Source organism: Pneumocystis carinii (assembly GCF_001477545.1).
Source record: "Pneumocystis carinii B80 chromosome Unknown supercont1.6, whole genome shotgun sequence".
Classification (NCBI taxonomy): Eukaryota; Fungi; Ascomycota; class Pneumocystomycetes; order Pneumocystales; family Pneumocystaceae; genus Pneumocystis; species Pneumocystis carinii.
This window is the reverse complement of record NW_017264718.1, coordinates 2,603-19,485: the sequence shown is the minus strand read 5'-3', so window position 1 is coordinate 19,485 and position 16,883 is coordinate 2,603. Positions and strand designations below refer to the sequence as shown.

General features: G+C 24.7%; 8 protein-coding genes across 8 annotated transcripts; 3 read left to right on the top strand and 5 right to left on the bottom strand.

Moving 5' to 3' along the window:
- Positions 1-115: 115 nt before the first annotated feature.
- On the top strand, positions 116-904 carry T552_01397 (hypothetical protein). Its single transcript, XM_018369980.1, has 4 exons — positions 116-297; positions 351-636; positions 680-784; positions 829-904. Exons 1-4 carry the CDS (start codon positions 158-160, stop codon positions 856-858), a joined length of 561 nt encoding a protein of 186 aa, XP_018226134.1. The 5' UTR covers positions 116-157; the 3' UTR covers positions 859-904.
- A 489-nt stretch (positions 905-1,393) lies between these two features.
- T552_01396 (hypothetical protein) lies at positions 1,394-1,919 on the bottom strand (the record flags this gene model as incomplete). Its single annotated transcript, XM_018369979.1, has 2 exons — positions 1,394-1,765; positions 1,812-1,919. The coding sequence occupies 2 exons, from the start codon at positions 1,917-1,919 to the stop codon at positions 1,394-1,396; spliced, it is 480 nt and encodes a 159-aa protein (XP_018226133.1).
- Positions 1,920-2,500: 581 nt separating this feature from the next.
- T552_01395 (hypothetical protein) lies at positions 2,501-3,880 on the top strand (the record flags this gene model as incomplete). Its single annotated transcript, XM_018369978.1, has 8 exons — positions 2,501-2,724; positions 2,774-2,891; positions 2,937-3,037; positions 3,087-3,282; positions 3,329-3,476; positions 3,521-3,637; positions 3,672-3,741; positions 3,874-3,880. The coding sequence occupies 8 exons, from the start codon at positions 2,501-2,503 to the stop codon at positions 3,878-3,880; spliced, it is 981 nt and encodes a 326-aa protein (XP_018226132.1).
- Positions 3,881-3,954: 74 nt separating this feature from the next.
- On the bottom strand, positions 3,955-5,235 carry T552_01394 (hypothetical protein). Its single transcript, XM_018369977.1, has 5 exons — positions 5,030-5,235; positions 4,783-4,982; positions 4,637-4,736; positions 4,418-4,590; positions 3,955-4,375 (listed from the first exon to the last, which is right to left on the bottom strand). The coding sequence occupies exons 1-5, from the start codon at positions 5,187-5,189 to the stop codon at positions 4,001-4,003; spliced, it is 1,008 nt and encodes a 335-aa protein (XP_018226131.1). The 5' UTR covers positions 5,190-5,235; the 3' UTR covers positions 3,955-4,000.
- A 774-nt stretch (positions 5,236-6,009) lies between these two features.
- T552_01393 (hypothetical protein) lies at positions 6,010-7,297 on the bottom strand. The gene is made up of 6 exons (XM_018369976.1): positions 7,218-7,297; positions 6,860-7,178; positions 6,318-6,812; positions 6,230-6,272; positions 6,097-6,186; positions 6,010-6,055 (listed from the first exon to the last, which is right to left on the bottom strand). The coding sequence occupies exons 1-6, from the start codon at positions 7,252-7,254 to the stop codon at positions 6,026-6,028; spliced, it is 1,014 nt and encodes a 337-aa protein (XP_018226130.1). The 5' UTR covers positions 7,255-7,297; the 3' UTR covers positions 6,010-6,025.
- A 65-nt stretch (positions 7,298-7,362) lies between these two features.
- On the bottom strand, positions 7,363-10,522 carry T552_01392 (hypothetical protein). The gene is made up of 8 exons (XM_018369975.1): positions 10,341-10,522; positions 10,050-10,271; positions 9,660-10,002; positions 9,519-9,616; positions 9,412-9,476; positions 9,242-9,369; positions 9,073-9,199; positions 7,363-9,026 (listed from the first exon to the last, which is right to left on the bottom strand). Exons 1-8 carry the CDS (start codon positions 10,475-10,477, stop codon positions 7,399-7,401), a joined length of 2,748 nt encoding a protein of 915 aa, XP_018226129.1. The 5' UTR covers positions 10,478-10,522; the 3' UTR covers positions 7,363-7,398.
- Positions 10,523-11,896: 1,374 nt separating this feature from the next.
- Positions 11,897-13,209, bottom strand: T552_01391 (dimethyladenosine transferase). The gene is made up of 8 exons (XM_018369974.1): positions 13,068-13,209; positions 12,985-13,017; positions 12,791-12,939; positions 12,653-12,746; positions 12,333-12,610; positions 12,256-12,289; positions 12,028-12,215; positions 11,897-11,983 (listed from the first exon to the last, which is right to left on the bottom strand). Exons 1-8 carry the CDS (start codon positions 13,161-13,163, stop codon positions 11,941-11,943), a joined length of 915 nt encoding a protein of 304 aa, XP_018226128.1. The 5' UTR covers positions 13,164-13,209; the 3' UTR covers positions 11,897-11,940.
- A 1,792-nt stretch (positions 13,210-15,001) lies between these two features.
- On the top strand, positions 15,002-16,175 carry T552_01390 (hypothetical protein). Its single transcript, XM_018369973.1, has 2 exons — positions 15,002-15,117; positions 15,157-16,175. The coding sequence occupies exons 1-2, from the start codon at positions 15,048-15,050 to the stop codon at positions 16,137-16,139; spliced, it is 1,053 nt and encodes a 350-aa protein (XP_018226127.1). The 5' UTR covers positions 15,002-15,047; the 3' UTR covers positions 16,140-16,175.
- Positions 16,176-16,883: the final 708 nt, after the last annotated feature.

Genomic DNA, 16,883 nt, shown 5'->3' with positions numbered 1-16,883 from the left:
TCGAATATTTTTTAGTAATTTATTATTAGATAAATACAAATCTAAAGATTTTTAAAAATGGCTTTTAAAAAACCGATTATCTTCATGGAACATAATATCTTACAAACCTTTAAAATAGAATCTAACTTTAAAAAATATTAGAAAATAACACTAAAATATGTTAAGGAAACTAAAATATCATGAGAAAAAACTGCTTAAAAAGCATAATTTTTTAAACTATAAAAAAGATGACAATAATCACAGAGATGTAAATGTTATAAGACGGTATCATGTTCAAAAAAGAGAAGACTATTTTAAGTAAGCTTTAAGAGAGAAATAGATTTATAAAATATTTAAAGTTGGGAATTTAGATATAATGAACTTGTCGGGCTATTAAAAAAAATAGCATATAAGTTATCTTTACTTGATCCAACGGATTCTTTTGGAGATCTTTATAGAAAAATGCTGCTGGAAAAGCTTTTTGATATGGGCCTTTTAACTAGTACATCAAAACTTTCTGATATAGAAAATAAACTTACAGTATCTGCATTTTGTCGTAGAAGACTACCTATTGTCATGTGCAGACTAAAAATGTGTGAGACTGTTTCTACTGCAGTTAAATATGTTGAACATGGTCATGTCCGTGTAGGTCCAGAGGTATTTTTTTTTTAAAGTTAGAAAAAGGTTGATACATTATAAGGTTATCACTGATCCTGCATTTTTTGTCACTAGGAACATGGAAGATTTTGTGACTTGGGTAGATTCAAGTAAAATCAAAAGGAATATTGCAAAATACAATGATAAAGTATATATATTATTACTTGTTTTAGAAAATATTAACAAATTAAGCTTGATGATTTCGATTTACTTCAAATATAAATCATACTTTGGTTTAGGTGTATACTATTTAATCAACACGTTTTATATTAACTAATTTCTTTACGCTAACTCTTTCGATTTACGTTACTCTAATAAATATAACATTGAAACCCTTTAAATAGAGAATCTTGATTTATAATGTTATTTATCTAATATTATACTTTTGCTTCAACTATTAAAATAATTCAGAATATTATGTCTACAGTTTTAATAAGGCTTATTTTTTTTCTATTATAATTTAGTTTAAATCAACAAACCTGGTTTTTCTCTTCAATTTCATAATTGATTATTTAATATATTTTATATGCTAAAAAACAAATTTATTATTTATGAATATTATAAGATACTTCATAATAAAGATATTGCCCCCCCTTCTATATTCAATCATCTATTTTGAATGATATACATGATAAAATGAAAAAGATTCACAATATTAAATTGTTTATATTAAGAATTATAAATTATAGAATTGATTTATATGTTATGCAGAAAACAAAAATTATTTTTTAAAACGCCCAGTTAAAAACCATTCTATTTATACGATATCATTGTTATAGGCCATTGCTAAATGTACAAATTCCTCTCTTTCATTTGATTCAAGTCGTTCCCATATTTCTTCAAAAGATGCATTTTCTATATTATAAAATAAATCAGATTCCCCATAAATACAATTATTATTCAATTTACCTATATCTATATTTTTCATTCTGTCTTTTAAAGTGCTTTTTTTCTCTTTTTTTGGCAATTTTTTATTATCTAAAAATTTAAGATTTTCAAAATCATCGTTATATGAATATTTAGAAAGAAAATGTAGCAATTCAGTTTTTTCTTTTTCCGTTATTTTCCTATTTCTTATTTCTTGCTCTACATTATCCTTATAAAAAAATTCAGAACACTTTAAATGTATCTATCATATAAAAATTATAAGTTTATAAACCTTATAAATGAAAAACCTGACTTCGATAACAGATCAAAGAGCAATATCGCTGATTGCAACGTGGACATATATATTTTCCATGTTGATTATTACAAAATTGACATAAAATTTTTCCGTTATCCATTTTATTTGATGTTTTTAAATAAATAAGTTAAAAAAATGATGAAACATGTCAAAAACCAATGTATAATAAAATTTTTAATATATAGTTTAGGAAAAAAATCGCAAGTTTTTCTTTTTTTAGTATATTTAATAAACCAAAATTGAATTTATTTATGTGATGTCTTTATTAAAAAGATCAAATATTAAATCTAAATTTATATTAAATATATTTTTTTAAAAATTAAAATTAACTCGAACTTTAACATTTGATTTTAAAAAGATCAAATATATTTCAAAGTTCCATAACACATAAAAATTAAATAAAATTAGATAAAATAAAATAAAATTAAATAAATATATTTTAAAAACATAGACCATATATAAATCGTAATATTACAGAAATAAATACATTCATCCTAATAATTAGCTATAAAATCTATTCTTCTTAATAAAATCTATTTATCATAATAGAAATACAACTTGAATAATAACTATTTCTAGATTCTAAAATAAATTAAATAGAAATTATAAGTTTATTAATTTTTTAATATTTTTTACCGTTAACTAGAAATTTAATTTTTGGAAGGTATTTATTAGATTAAAATGAGAATAACTTTGCAAAAATTATACATAATATTAAGCTTTTTTTCATATGTTTTTTCAACACAAGATATTATTCAAGACTTTTTAAAAAAAGCAGAGTCAAATAATGGAATAATTCATTTAGATAGTACAAACATTTATTCTATTACTACAAAACCAAGGAACTATTCTATTGTTGTTATGTTTACAACAAATAGCGAGGAATATGATTGTTATATATGCAAGTAATTATTTTTTATTATTTTTGAATTGTTATGTTGATTTTATTTGTAGAAAACTTTATTCGAATTTTAAACTTATTGCAAAGTCAAGACAGAAAACACATCCTAAATCCGAAACATTATTTTTTGGAGTTCTCGAGTATTTAGAAAATGTAGACATATTTTCGCAAGTAATATCATCTGTAATTATATTTTTATATTAAATTGTTATGTAGTTGCAATTAACTAAGATTCCTATGATCATAATATATCCGGCAACTGTAGGGCCTACTGCATCAAGAAATAGTAAGCCTTTTGTGCTGACTCTCAAAAATGAGTATTTTAACTAATTATTGTATATGTTTATTATTTATTAAATTTAGAAGAATTTCTCCTGAATTACTAGTTCACACTATTTCACAAAAGATCAATGAGCCAATACATATTGTTCAGTTTTTAAATTATGGGAAAATAATTTTTTATATTTTTATTGCATTTTTGTTTCTACTTTTTTTTAAGTTAACACATTCTTTTATATTTTATGTTATGAATAGGAAAGAAATATGGTTAATTTTCAGTTTGGTCAGATTGATCACTTTTTTTTTAAACATATTAATAACTTCTATAGGCTTGTATTTTAATTTTTAATTCTGGGTATATGCTTGTTAAAATTAGAAAACCACCGTTTAGTGGTCAAGACAATAATTCTCCTGATTATATTTTAAAAGAATCTCATTCACAATATGGTGTAGAATCCCATATTATTGTTATAACAAGTCGGATTTTTTTTTATTTGGTTTATTTATTAATTTTCAAATAGATCTGATATTAATGTTTACTGTAATATTGTTAACAGTTTTTGCGCCCAAAATTGCCAATAAAGGAAAACAAACAACTTTAATTATTTTATCGATCATATTCCAATTGATTATTTTTAGTTTTTTAATACATATTTTTCGATTGAAAAATAGAAGCTATCCATTTAAATTACTGGTTGATAATATTCCATTTTATTAAAAATTCAATATTAATCAAAATTTAGTTATTATGATTCTTTTTAATTATGATTTTTTGTTTTTATATAAACCTATAGAGAAATATATCTCTATACTAATATTATTTATTTATAAATAATTATAAATACATAGATTATTTATTTATTATAATCATTAGTGATTGAATATTATATATATCTCTTCGTATGCTCCATAATGCTAAGCTGTTTAGATAGATAACATATTTTCATGTATTTACTGCAATATTTAATGTTTAAATGTTTGAATTTTAAGTTGCAAAATGATTACACTCCAGCAAGTAGCTCATCTAAAACTAATGCTAATTCAAATCTTTTTTTACACCTCGGATTTTCTTTTATTACATTTAATATAGTTTCTTCTACTTTATTATCTTGATATGTTGCATTATTTGTTAATGTTGTAGCCCATATTCTAGTAATAGGAGGAGGAATTTCAACTAAGGAAAAAGGTGCCAATTGGAAAGCTAATCCAAGTTCTTGTACAGTTAATGATGAATATTTTTTTGTTTCTTGTTTCCTCTTAGGCTTATTTGGATTGAATAAAATAAAATTATTTAAGTTTTCTGTATGGGTAGATCTCCTAAAGTTTTGAAATCTAACTTTTGCAATGACAATAGCCAAAACATTTTTTAGATGATACTATGATAATAAGTCTTAACTTTTATAAATAAATAGGTATACTTCAAGTCCAGCAAGAATAATTTCAGGAACGCCTTCTTTTAAGCCCCCAATTAGTCCGCTTTCTAGAGCAATTGCTAAACTCCTTTCACGCAAACCATCAATATCAGGTATTTCCATGGAATCGCAGCTTAAAGGAACATGATAACCTCTTTGAACATCACCTGCATAATGTGCTGTATTGGATTAATTTTTATATCTAAATATTTATTAAGGTTTTGCCTGTAAATATTTTATCTTTACAAAGTGGAATTTTAGGAAGTTTCGCTATCCTACTCTCAAATAACGTATTAGATGGGATTAACGACTTTCCCATATAATCCTAAAAAATATTAAAATGTATTACATTTCCTCAATTGCATTTTCACTTTTTTAATAGATTTAATTCGCAATCTGTCGCGATAATGAAGGCTCATTATTTCACTTTTAAGTTCTTTTCTTTGATCATTAACTCTTATCCGTTGATATTCTTTTCTTTTCTTAGTCCATCCAAAAATACATGATTTTTCAGGAGGATCACACATAGCATTGGTATAAATCGCAAGTAATATTTCATTATGAAGATGAACTATTATATATATTAGAACATTTTTCATTAAACTACAAGTACTCAACAGTATTTTTTTTCAAGAACCGAATTGATTTGTTGATCAAATTCTTCTCTATTCATTTTTCCACTGATAAAATCGGCCACTACTATTTGATATTGCGTCCACTTAGTTTTTAATGCTATTTGCAATTTTTTCAACAGTGGATCTATGTCAATCCGTGACATTTTTTGACTTTTATATAGTATATTTAATGGTAATTATGGAAATAAACTTGAGTTTGTATCATTTAATAAACTTATATGTGATTAACAAATAAAGAGGAATAATTTTTGTTAAATCTAAAAAGACTTTTTATGCTGTATTATAATTTTTAACATTCGATAATAAGAATATAATTTTAGACATTAATATTTAAAAAATATAAATTATGGCTGTTAAAATAGAATACATATTAAATTGTCTCCAAATTTGTATACAAAAAATGAATTTATATATTTAACACATTAATTTATGATGTTTATTAAATAATAATTTTGTTTAAAAAAAAATAAAATTATGAAAATTAATTATATAAAGATTAGAAAAACTTTATGTTTTTATATAGGTATTTTTTCTAAGAAATATTATTCATAAAAAAATTATTATTTTAAATTTCATGACAAATTGTATCTAGTTTTACTTTTTTCCTTTTCATTTGGATATAAATAAATTTGCATTTAAAACCTAACTTAAACACTAATAATTGTTAAAGAGTACGTTTGTATAAATAGTTTATTATTTATAATTTTTTATAGTACAATATATTATGAAAATATAATTTTTTATAATTTTTAAACATTTCATTTTTTTTATAAACAAAACATTTTAATACAATTATATATATTCTATTTTAAAAGAATGGTTTTCTTAAATATTTAAAAAATTTTTAGTTAAACAATTTATAAAATTATCTATACTAATTCTAATAAATTATAGTAGATTTTCAAGATATTTTAAATAATTTAATATCATTTTATTATTTCTAAAATTGCTAAAGAATTAATATCATCCGTTATAATATTTAAAAAAATGTTATTTCTTGAGATACATTCTATATAATTAGTTTTCTTTTCAAAAAATCAAATTTATTACATGCTGACGTAAAACAACTCCAGACTGAGAAAATAATTTTGATGTTTGATTATCCATTGAATAAGAATAATTAAATATCACCTCACGAACCTTAAAGCAGTTAAAATAATAATAGATTTAATAAGAAAAATACTCCCAGTTGCATTATTTTAATCGAACATGTTAAACATGGGCAACTTTTAGAAATTAGAAATTGTCTATTAAATTAAAAGACATAATACGTATTGCAATAAAGCACAGAATCATTGGCAATTCTTTCTTTTCCTGCTTCTAATAATGCATTTTCTTCCGCATGAAGACACAAGCATGTTTCAAGATCTTGTCCAGATCCTCCATCTTCATTACACCTTTTGCATCCTCCCTGATTACAATTGACGAATCCCCTAGGTGTTCCATTATATCCTGTACTTATAACTCGTTTATTTCGGACAAGAACACAGCCAACTCTCCTCTTCATACAATTGCTTCTAAGTGCTGCTAAAGATGCTAAATACATGAAATACGAATCCCAAGAAGGACGAAATCGATTTTCATTAATTAAATCAATGCGATGAAGAACTTCATAAAATTCGGGTATGGAATCATAATTATTTATAATTTTTATTTGTGCCTTATTAAATAAATGAGCTATTCCATGATCTGAATTGAAAAAAAAATCATCCGACTGCTGAATGAATTGTTCTAAAGTAAGCAATTGTGAATTCCGGTATTTATGGCTTAATATTAATTAAATATAGATTTAATTCTTTATAACAAAACATACCATTTCTTATAACGGTTCCATCTGAGCATTATTGGAGAGCTTACACTTATAAATAAGAAAAAAGGCCTTTTAGTAAATATATTTAATACTTCTTCATTAAAAATATCTATAGTTACAAATCTTTCTCTCCAATGACGAGTCACATAATTAAGCATTTGAATTGCATTCTCGAATGTCTTCCCTTCTTTACATAAGTACTTGGAGTTATTAGATAAAGTACTAAAACTATTTAATTTGAAGCTATCATCATTTGTATTTTGTAATCTTAAAATAGAAAAATTCATTTTTTCTACTAAATAATTAGCAATAGTCTGTTTTCCTAAAATAATTATAAAATCCTAATAATTTTCATATTTACCAGAACAAATATCACCACATATCCCTATAAATGGCATTGATTTTTTTAATAATAGAAAATAAGAAAATATAAAATCGAATTTATTAAAATGAATAAAAATTATTTAATTATATCATTGTTTAAATTACAAAAGAAATATTTATATAGCTTTTAAGGCAAATTTATAAAAAAACTAAAATGTTTAAGAAATTTTTTCTGCAACATTTTTCAATATTTCTTCTATGGTAAATTTAGAATTTCGTATATTTTTTGAAACTGTAGGCCAAACCACCCCATGTGATGGCTCTGCGGCTACGCATTCCGAAATAAGAGATTGCTGTGCTTCTACAGGTTCATGCTGTAATGCAAATTTGTAGTACCATGCCCATGTGTCACCAATATCAGGATTAGATTTAATAGCTCTTTGAAACCATATTTTAGCTTTAGCTATCTTTCGTTCATTCCACATCATTCTTGCTACAGTAGTAAGTATATAAGGATCATCTTCACATTTTCTTAAGGCATCTGCACATCTAGTTTTTCTTTGAGATCTAGATTCTATCCATATTGCTTCTGACCATACGAGTCCGCTTGTTGGACACTCTTGAAGAGCTTTAGCAATATTGGATTTTGCTTGATTTATATTATTTGTTCTCAGTTCTAATTTTATAGATTCAACCCAAAGTTCAGGCGTTTGAGGACACAAAAATCGAGCACGATCCAGTATACCTCGTGCAATAACAATTCTTCCTGTATTTTCTTCCAATCTCGAGAGAAGAATCCATAAAGGAACAGATTTTGGAACAGATTTTGTTCCCGTTTGATATGTTTCTCTAGCTTTTGTAACTTCACCCAAATCTTCATATATTTGTCCTTTCATCATCCAAAATTTACTACAATTTGGAAATAATGTTAATGCTTCATTTACAAGAGAAAGAGCGACATCCATATTTTTAAATTGACGTTCAAATGTAATTGACTTTACCCAAACACGTTCTGTGTTAGCCTCTTGTCTTGCAACTCTTAACAATGCTCTAGCCCTATCATTTTCATCGTTATTATATTCTAGTTTTACGGCTGCTAGCCAGATTTCTTCAGAATTAGGATTATGCAAAAACGATCTTTCAAGAATGTCACGAGCTCCTTGTATATCGCCCAAATTCTTTTTTTCTTTTGCATATATTAACCAAATCACTTCTGCTTGCGGGCATTCTTCTAAAGCTTTTTCCAAAATAGCTTGTACTGATTCGACACTTCCATGCGATTTTTCAAGTGAAATAGCCTTTCTCCATATCGATTCATTTTTCGGGAATACTTTTAATGCATATGCGTATATTGCACGCGCGCATTCAAAACATTCATGAGAAAGTGCATTTTGTGCATCATTAATCCATGTTGATTCTTTACTCTCCTCATCTAAGTCTTGATCCAAAATTGCTTTAATAATAGCCTGTGCAGTCTTAATACCACCATCTTTTTCAGATTTTTCTGCTTCTGCTAGCCATTGTTCTCTTGTTAACATTCCGCCATTTTGTTTAAGGCGACGACATGCATTTGCTATAACTTTATCAGGATCATTTCCCTGTTGTTCTTCTAAACGAGCAGCAGCAATCCAAATTTCATAGCTAGTTTTAATAGTATTTTGCGCTTTATTTAAAATCTTCTTGGCATTTTGATATGTTTCTAAACGTGCAAGAGCAAGCCATAATTCAGTCGATAAAGGAATAAGTTCAGTGGCTCTTGCAAGTAAAATTTTAGCATTTCCAGGATCTTCTTCCAAATTTACTGCCTCTTTCCAAAGCTTAACGGAATATGGTATAATATCAATAGCTATAAAAAGAATTAATAAATACTCCAATAAATAAGAAAATATGACCCTTTCGGGTAACTCTTTTTTTTGACTCAATATCTGTTTCTAAATTTATCGCTTGGAGCCATAGTCTTACAGAATTTGGAATATGTCGCACCGCTTCTGCTATAATTATTTTTCCTGTCTGAACATTCTAATAATAGTAAATAATTTTCAAGTAATAAATATGATATACATTAAGACCAACAGCTTCAATCCAAATATCTTCATTTGTAGGGCAATTTTCGCAACCTTTAGCAATAATATTTCTTGCCTGTTGTAATTTCCCAGCTACAATTTCTACACGAGCAGCAGACATCCATCCTAGGATATTAATATAAAAATGAATACAAAATTATTAATTACCTGCAGCAGAATTTGGATTTGTCTTTATCAGAGATTGCATTAAAGAACGTGCTCGCTTGATGTCTCTAAAATATTAAGTAGTTTCTAAAAATAAAATATATTAATACCCCAATTCGGCATTGCTTTTTAAAGCCATAGAATTCATTGATGTTAAATATCCCTGTGGATCTACAGTAGATTGCCCGGTAACAGAATCAGATGATATCTTATAGTAAATGTTAATAAAAAATATATATATGTATAATTACCTGGTCTAATTTCAATCCAAGAACTTTGTCTCTTGCAGCGCCAATTTCTGCAAAATTAGTCATTTTCCCATCATTAAAATCTGCATCTGTTTCTGTAACATCAATACTAGTATCTAATTGTTCTATCTGGCTGGCGCGAGAGATAAGAGAATCAGGAATTGTATAAAATCTTTCTCGCGGATTAATTTTTTTTCTTTTTTTCCCAGTTAAATCACCAACATTAGGGATATTTAGCCATTCATCATCTGTTATTGTACTTAATCCTTGTATAACGTCTGCAAATTGATCTTGAACTTTTGGCCTTTCCATAAGACGTTCTGCTTCCTCGCGCTCTCTAGCTTCCCTTTATATATTATGAATTTAAATAAATAAATACTTTTGGAGTTTTACCTACGAGATTTCCTTCTTTGTGCCATTTTTTGGTCTACTTCACTCCATATACGATCTGCTTCTTCATCGTCCGCATCATAGGGAGCACCGGCAAAGAGACAATATTCATTTTCCGGATCCTGGTATTGATCATCATCTTCATCATCCTTTACATCACTAGAATCTTGAAAACTAGAAAATCTGAACGGATCTTGAGCTGCTGCTCGTCTTGCTAAAGCTGCTCTGTGAAAATGTAAACAAATTGTATTAAATAAAACAACAGTTACTAATAAAATACTTAAGAAAACTTACTTGATTGCATCCTCTGAAGGTCCTTCACGAGCAGGTCCAAGATCAGATCTCGTAGTAAATCCTGTTGCACCTCTTCCAAGACCAGCAACATAATTCTCTGGTGCTTGTGCAGTAAGGAAATCTCTACGAATAGACATATTCTTTTGTAATAAAAAAATGTATTTTTTTAGAAATTCTATCTAAATTTATATATTTCATTCAAAATTCATTTTTTAAAAAAATAATTTTTTAAATTTAGTTGTTTTTTTTCAATATTGATTTTTAAATTAAGTTTCTAAAAATTTAATTTTTTGTTTTATATTAATTCACATATTATTCAAATCATATTTTTATTATTCTCTTCTAAATAATTACTGATTCTCTTTGTAAGAATTTCTAGACTACTTTATTACCTATCTATAAAAGAGATTTGCATGTTCTAAAAAAATAATAAAATAATACAATGCTTTATATATTATGATTTTTTCTTTTTTTCAGAAAAATATGCAAATATCCAAAAAAGTTATTTAAATTATGAAATAGGTTTTAACATGTCAAGTAAATTTCATTTAAAGAAATTAATAGATACAGTTAAAAAATACAATAATAATAATATATAATGAAAAGTATTAATATATATATATATATATGCTATATTTAAAGATTTAATTTCAAAAAATAATAATCTTGAAAATATTTCAGAATATCTTTATAAATCTAGGTTTTATTTCAATTATATTTTTTTATATATACCAATTTTGAATTAATATGTCATAATAATAATGAAATGATGTTCATTTTACAAAAAAATATTATTTATAATAATAGTTACTTTTTTGTGGTTATAGATAAATTAATTTAAAAATAAACTTTAATCAAGAGAAAACAAAATTATTTTCATTACATTTAAGAGTATAAAAATTAAATTAAATTCAACAAAAATCATTTCATATAAAATGAAAATAAAAAAAATGGTTTCCTCTCTTTGGAAGCAGTGTCATCCTTGTGCAGGGGCCATGCTAATCTTCTCTGTATCGTTTCAACTATTTAATAATCAGCATTTTCGAACCATCGACTTACGGGAAAATCTTACATTGACCAGATGGACCGCAAGGGTCCGTTCCTTCTCCTAAAAAAATAATATATAAATTAAAATTATTTTTTTTAAATAAGTTGTAAAATAAAATCTATAATATTAAATAAAAGAAATATTTATAGAATATATAAAAAGAGTTTTTTATATAAATATTAGAAAACATTACTTTTTTATATAATTATTATAATCTAAGTTAATATGTTTAAATATATATTTACTACTTTAAATGGATTATTAATTAAATATTTCATAATATTTTTTATTTAAAATTTTACTATAATTTTATAATAATATATTTACTAATTGATTCAAAAATTAATCTAAATCCAATTTATATGTTTTAGTTAAAAATAATATAAAATATTTCATGGTCGTCTAATTTTATTTATTATCAATTATAAATCTTCATATTTCTTTAATGTAATATAAATTTATTATCCATATAAATATATACATATTTTATAAAATACCATTTTACACTCTTTATAAATAATATAAAAATGTATTAATTATTAATAGAAATAATTAAGCAAAATGAATTCCTTCTTTATTAAATGCATACAATAACCTGAGATTAGTTTAAAAAAAAAAAAAAACATAAAAAATACCTACTTTAAAAAATCACTTTCATGACATTTTCGAGCTCGTTTATTAGTAAAATCTATAGAATCTAATACCTTTTCGATTTTATCTTTTATAGAAATATTATTCATCGTTATATTATTTTGAGAACACCAAATCTTATAATTTTTCTCACACATATTAAGTACAGAAGATGTTTTAAACCCGGATGATATAGTCTAATAATCTAGAAAGTTCATTATTAAAAAAATTAGATACCTTATTTTTTCGAATAAAACATATTCGAAGGAGACTTAAAACATTAGCTAATATGAATGATTTATATTGCTACAGACCTGTCCCATTCCTCAAAATTAATTGGAGGAGGTGGAACTTTAGGCTCTATCTTGACAACACTGCTTTCTACTTGAGGAGGTGGTTTAAAGTTATTTCTTCCCACTTTCATTACATGCGTAACTTTGGCCCACATCTGCACATTAACACTCAAACGACAGTAGAAAGAATCGCCTGGCTTAGCAAGGAGCCTCATCGCAAATTCTCGTTGAAACATTAGTATAGCTAATCGAGGTGGAGGATTTTGCCTAAGTAGTTTAAAAACAAGAGGACTAGAAATCTATACAATATTAATGATACCAGCAACAATAATAGAATCTACTTGATATGGTGTATTAGATATACAAACATCAAAATATGGAAGATCAATTTTAATAACATCTCCTAGAAGAATTTCCAAACGCTTTTGTTCAGATCTTCAAAAAAATATCAATAAAGATAATAAAATGATAAATTATACATTGTCTGTACACGTTTAATAAGTTCCATACTCATACGTGGGTCCATTTCAACGGCTATAACCTTTTTTGCTTTTTGTAGAATCCTAATAGTAAGATTTCCGGTTCCAGACCCTACTTCAAGTACAATATCAGAAGGCTTTAGATCTGCCTATATTACTTAATCTTTAGATTATATATTAATATAAATAATAACCTTATCAACGATTCCTTGTATAACTAAAGGGTTCTTTTAATATTAGAGTTTATTAAGAAGGAAAAAATTATGTAAATATTTACCTTTAAAATATGCTGACCAATATCTTTATTAAGTTTAAAAATATTATTAGATACTGCTCTTCGTATGATATTATTTTTTTCTTTATATTTCCCCATATTTAAAGATGTGACAATTTAAAAAAGAGTATCGTGTATACAATTGTATGAATATTTTGAAATATTGAATTTTTAGCCTTAAAATAAAATTTATAATTTTTATATTTTTTATAGAATCGATTTCGAAATACTGATATTAAATTTGTTAAATTATTTTTTTTTTTAAAAAAATATATCAAGAAGTTAACGTTTTCATAAAGGATTTGCGGAAATTTTGAAATTATTTTTTTGATTCAAATATACATTTATCTTTTTACACAAACATCTAAAATATAATTATTAGTATAATTAGTTAAATATTTTAAATTTTATATAGTTTACTCTGAAAAAACATTTCTCATAACCTCATAATTTAAAATTTTATGCTTTTAGAAATTCTTCCATCATAGCTTAAATATTTTACACAAGAAATTTATATTATTAAAATTAATTATTTTACTTTTAATAATGAAAAATTATCAAAGTTCCTACTTGTTTAAAGTGCATATTAATGTTTTAATATTATATTTCTAACTCTTAGTTAACAAGTTCTTGGAATATTAAGATTTTTTGCAAAATTTTATCCTAAATGTTATGGTAAATAAATAACAGTTACTTTTTTATTCGTCTCTTAAACATACATTTTCTAAATCTTTAACAGTTAATATAAATGTTTTTGATGTTCTCAAATGTATCAAAATTTCAATAAATAATCTCATTATTTTATCTGCTTCTAAAGATTTTATTAATAATTGTAACCGCCTTAAAATAATCTAAATTATTGAAATAAAAACAATAATGTATAAAGTAGTCTGCAAATATGCGAAATCATATTTATAAGTTAAAAATTCAATGAATTATTCTCTAAACATAAGCTTAAATCAAATTCTTAAAAGATTTTGGATCTAGAGTATATCGTTCTTTACAATTATTAATTATCGATATTTTTATTAATACGCGATTAAACTACATTGAAGATTTTTTTTCAAAACTTTTTAAAGCAGTATTTTTACTATTGAATAAAAAATAAATAAAATGTTTGTTCTTGATATTCAGTCTTTTACGTATTTTTGAACATTAGCTCTAAGTTTTAAATAAGTATTATAAAATATTTATGCCATTTTTCATATCATGCAATATGTCTTTTTAGAAAGCATTCTTAAAAGTGCAAAATCATTTTTAAATATATATGAACTATATTAAAAAAAAGTTTGAGTATGCAAGTAAATAAATTTTAAATACATTTTTGTAAATATTAGTATAAAAGACAGACAATTTAAAATAATTCTTATGTGGTAAAATATTTAAGAAAATATAAATAAGCAAGAAAATTTAGATGCCTAAAACCTGTTCAAAAAACTTTAAAAAGAAAAATCTTCTAAGAATTAAAAATTTTTTTAAATAGTTTAATGACACGTATAAACGCGATAATATTTAGTAAAAATATTACGAATAAATTTATTTAAAATATAATATATAAAATAATGAGCCCCTTTATAATAAAATAGGGGAAAAAGTTAAATAAAATAATTCCAAAAAATATATTTAAGATATTATAAATTTACCAAATTTATAATTTCTTTTAGGAGTATAGAAAAAAAGATGATAAAAAAAAAGATAAAATTAATTAATTAATAATTTTTATTTAATATAAATATTTTAGATGTATATGAAATAATGTTAAACAAAATTGTTTTTAAGAAATTTTACATCTTATTCTATATAAAACTTTAAATAAATTTATGATATTTATTTATTTATTTATTTATTTATTATTTATATGTCAATTTCTATATTCTATAAATTTTTAAAACCGGAATATTTTAAAGTTCATGGACATTTGGATGTCAAAAAGATATCCTTTATAAAAATAGCAAGTTTTATTATTTTTATATAATTTGATAGATGGGAATATCATTGTTTATCATTTTTGCTGTTATAGCACGTGTTTTCTTTAAAAATACGCATGCTTTAGGTACTTTTCTTTTTCTCCTTTTTTTTTAATTTCTTTTAGAATTTACTTATGGCTCCACTTTAAAAGATGAATTACAGCATGACCATGATAAATTTGAATCTGGCTCATATTATCAACCAATGGATTTGGCATCTGAACTAAAAGAAAGTGTCCACATTGTAATTAAAAGATATCAAAATGAACTATGGAATGTACAAAATCCAGACGAGGAAAATATTGTGAAGCGAGCGTTTTTAGCTGGACTTAAACCGGACTTTACTAAGAAAGATTGCGTAGACTTAGCGGCAGAGGTTTGCTCTTTTGCTAAAGAAAACATGAATGAACGCGATTCACGCTCTTTATGTATCAAAAGCATTTCATGTGATAGTATATCGAAGTATTTAAAGGAAATGTGTGAATCAGCAAAAACTCATATGGATTCAATTTCTACTTTTACTAAAGAAATTTGTGAAAAAGAAAATCAAGAATGCAATAATTTAAAAGAGCATTGCAAAGACATTTTAGCAGAATCGTGTAAAAAAGTGCAAGGGAAGTGTTTAGACTTAGGTCTACTTACTCCTATGGAACTACCTTCTGAAGCGGATTTTACTAAAACTCATACTCTACTTACTATATCGACAGTAACAGTAACAGAAATGGCACAAGATATATATACTCATATAAAAATATTAATAAAAACAAAAACATGTTGTTTAGGTAGGCCTACAAAAACAACATTAGAAGAATCAACACTTGAGCCAGCGACTACTGAAAAACCAGCACCTACTGAAGAACCAGGGCCTACTGAAAAACCAGCACCTACTGAAGAACCAGGACCTACTGAAGAACCAGGTCATACGCATGAGGAAACGGATACTGAAGATCAATGTTTAATTACAGAAACAGTGACAGTGACAGCTGTGCCTGAAAAAACCCTCGAACCAGCCGAAAAAGGTCACGGTGTTCGTGTAGAAGGATTTCATAAGGCAATGTTAATTTGTGCAATTATAGGAGTGACATTAGGAGTATGGATAATTGTTTGAAATCTGAAAATCTTTTGTAATAATAAGTATGTAAAAGTATTAAATAAAGATATGTTTGTTTTTCTCCTGTTAAATATAATTAATATACATTTGCAAATAAATTTGGTTTGTAAGATAGAATATTTTCAAAGATATCCAAAAAATGAGCTTTGCTAAAAAATAAGACATGTTTAAATCAAATTGTGTTTACGAGTTACGGCTGAAAATCTGATTAATAGTATATTATGGTTGAACGATTCATATTTTGTATTAGTTAAAAATTATAAACAGTCGATTGATAAAAATAAAAAAAAACATTTAATTTAAAGAAAACTTTAAATTTCTTTAAGTATTCATTTTAAAATATTTTCATTTAAATATTTATTTTTTAATAATTATATTTGTCATTATTTTCCAACTTTAAAATAACTTTAATTTTTGAATGCAAAAAGAATATATTTATTGTTATTAATGTAAAAAGGTGTTTTATATTTGCAGTATTTATTAAGAATAATATATAATGTCTTAAGATGTAATAAAATTTTTATTCTATATCTTTTAAAGATCTATTTATAGTATATAAATATTTAGAAAAGTAGTAAAAAAAATATATATTAACCAATATTAAAAATGTATTTTGATATTGAAAAAAGTAATCAGATAAAAATTAAAATAAACAAAAGATATAGCAGACAATGAATATTATAGAAAATATAATAGATTTTATAAAAAATGCTATTAAAAATAAATTATATTTATTACGAG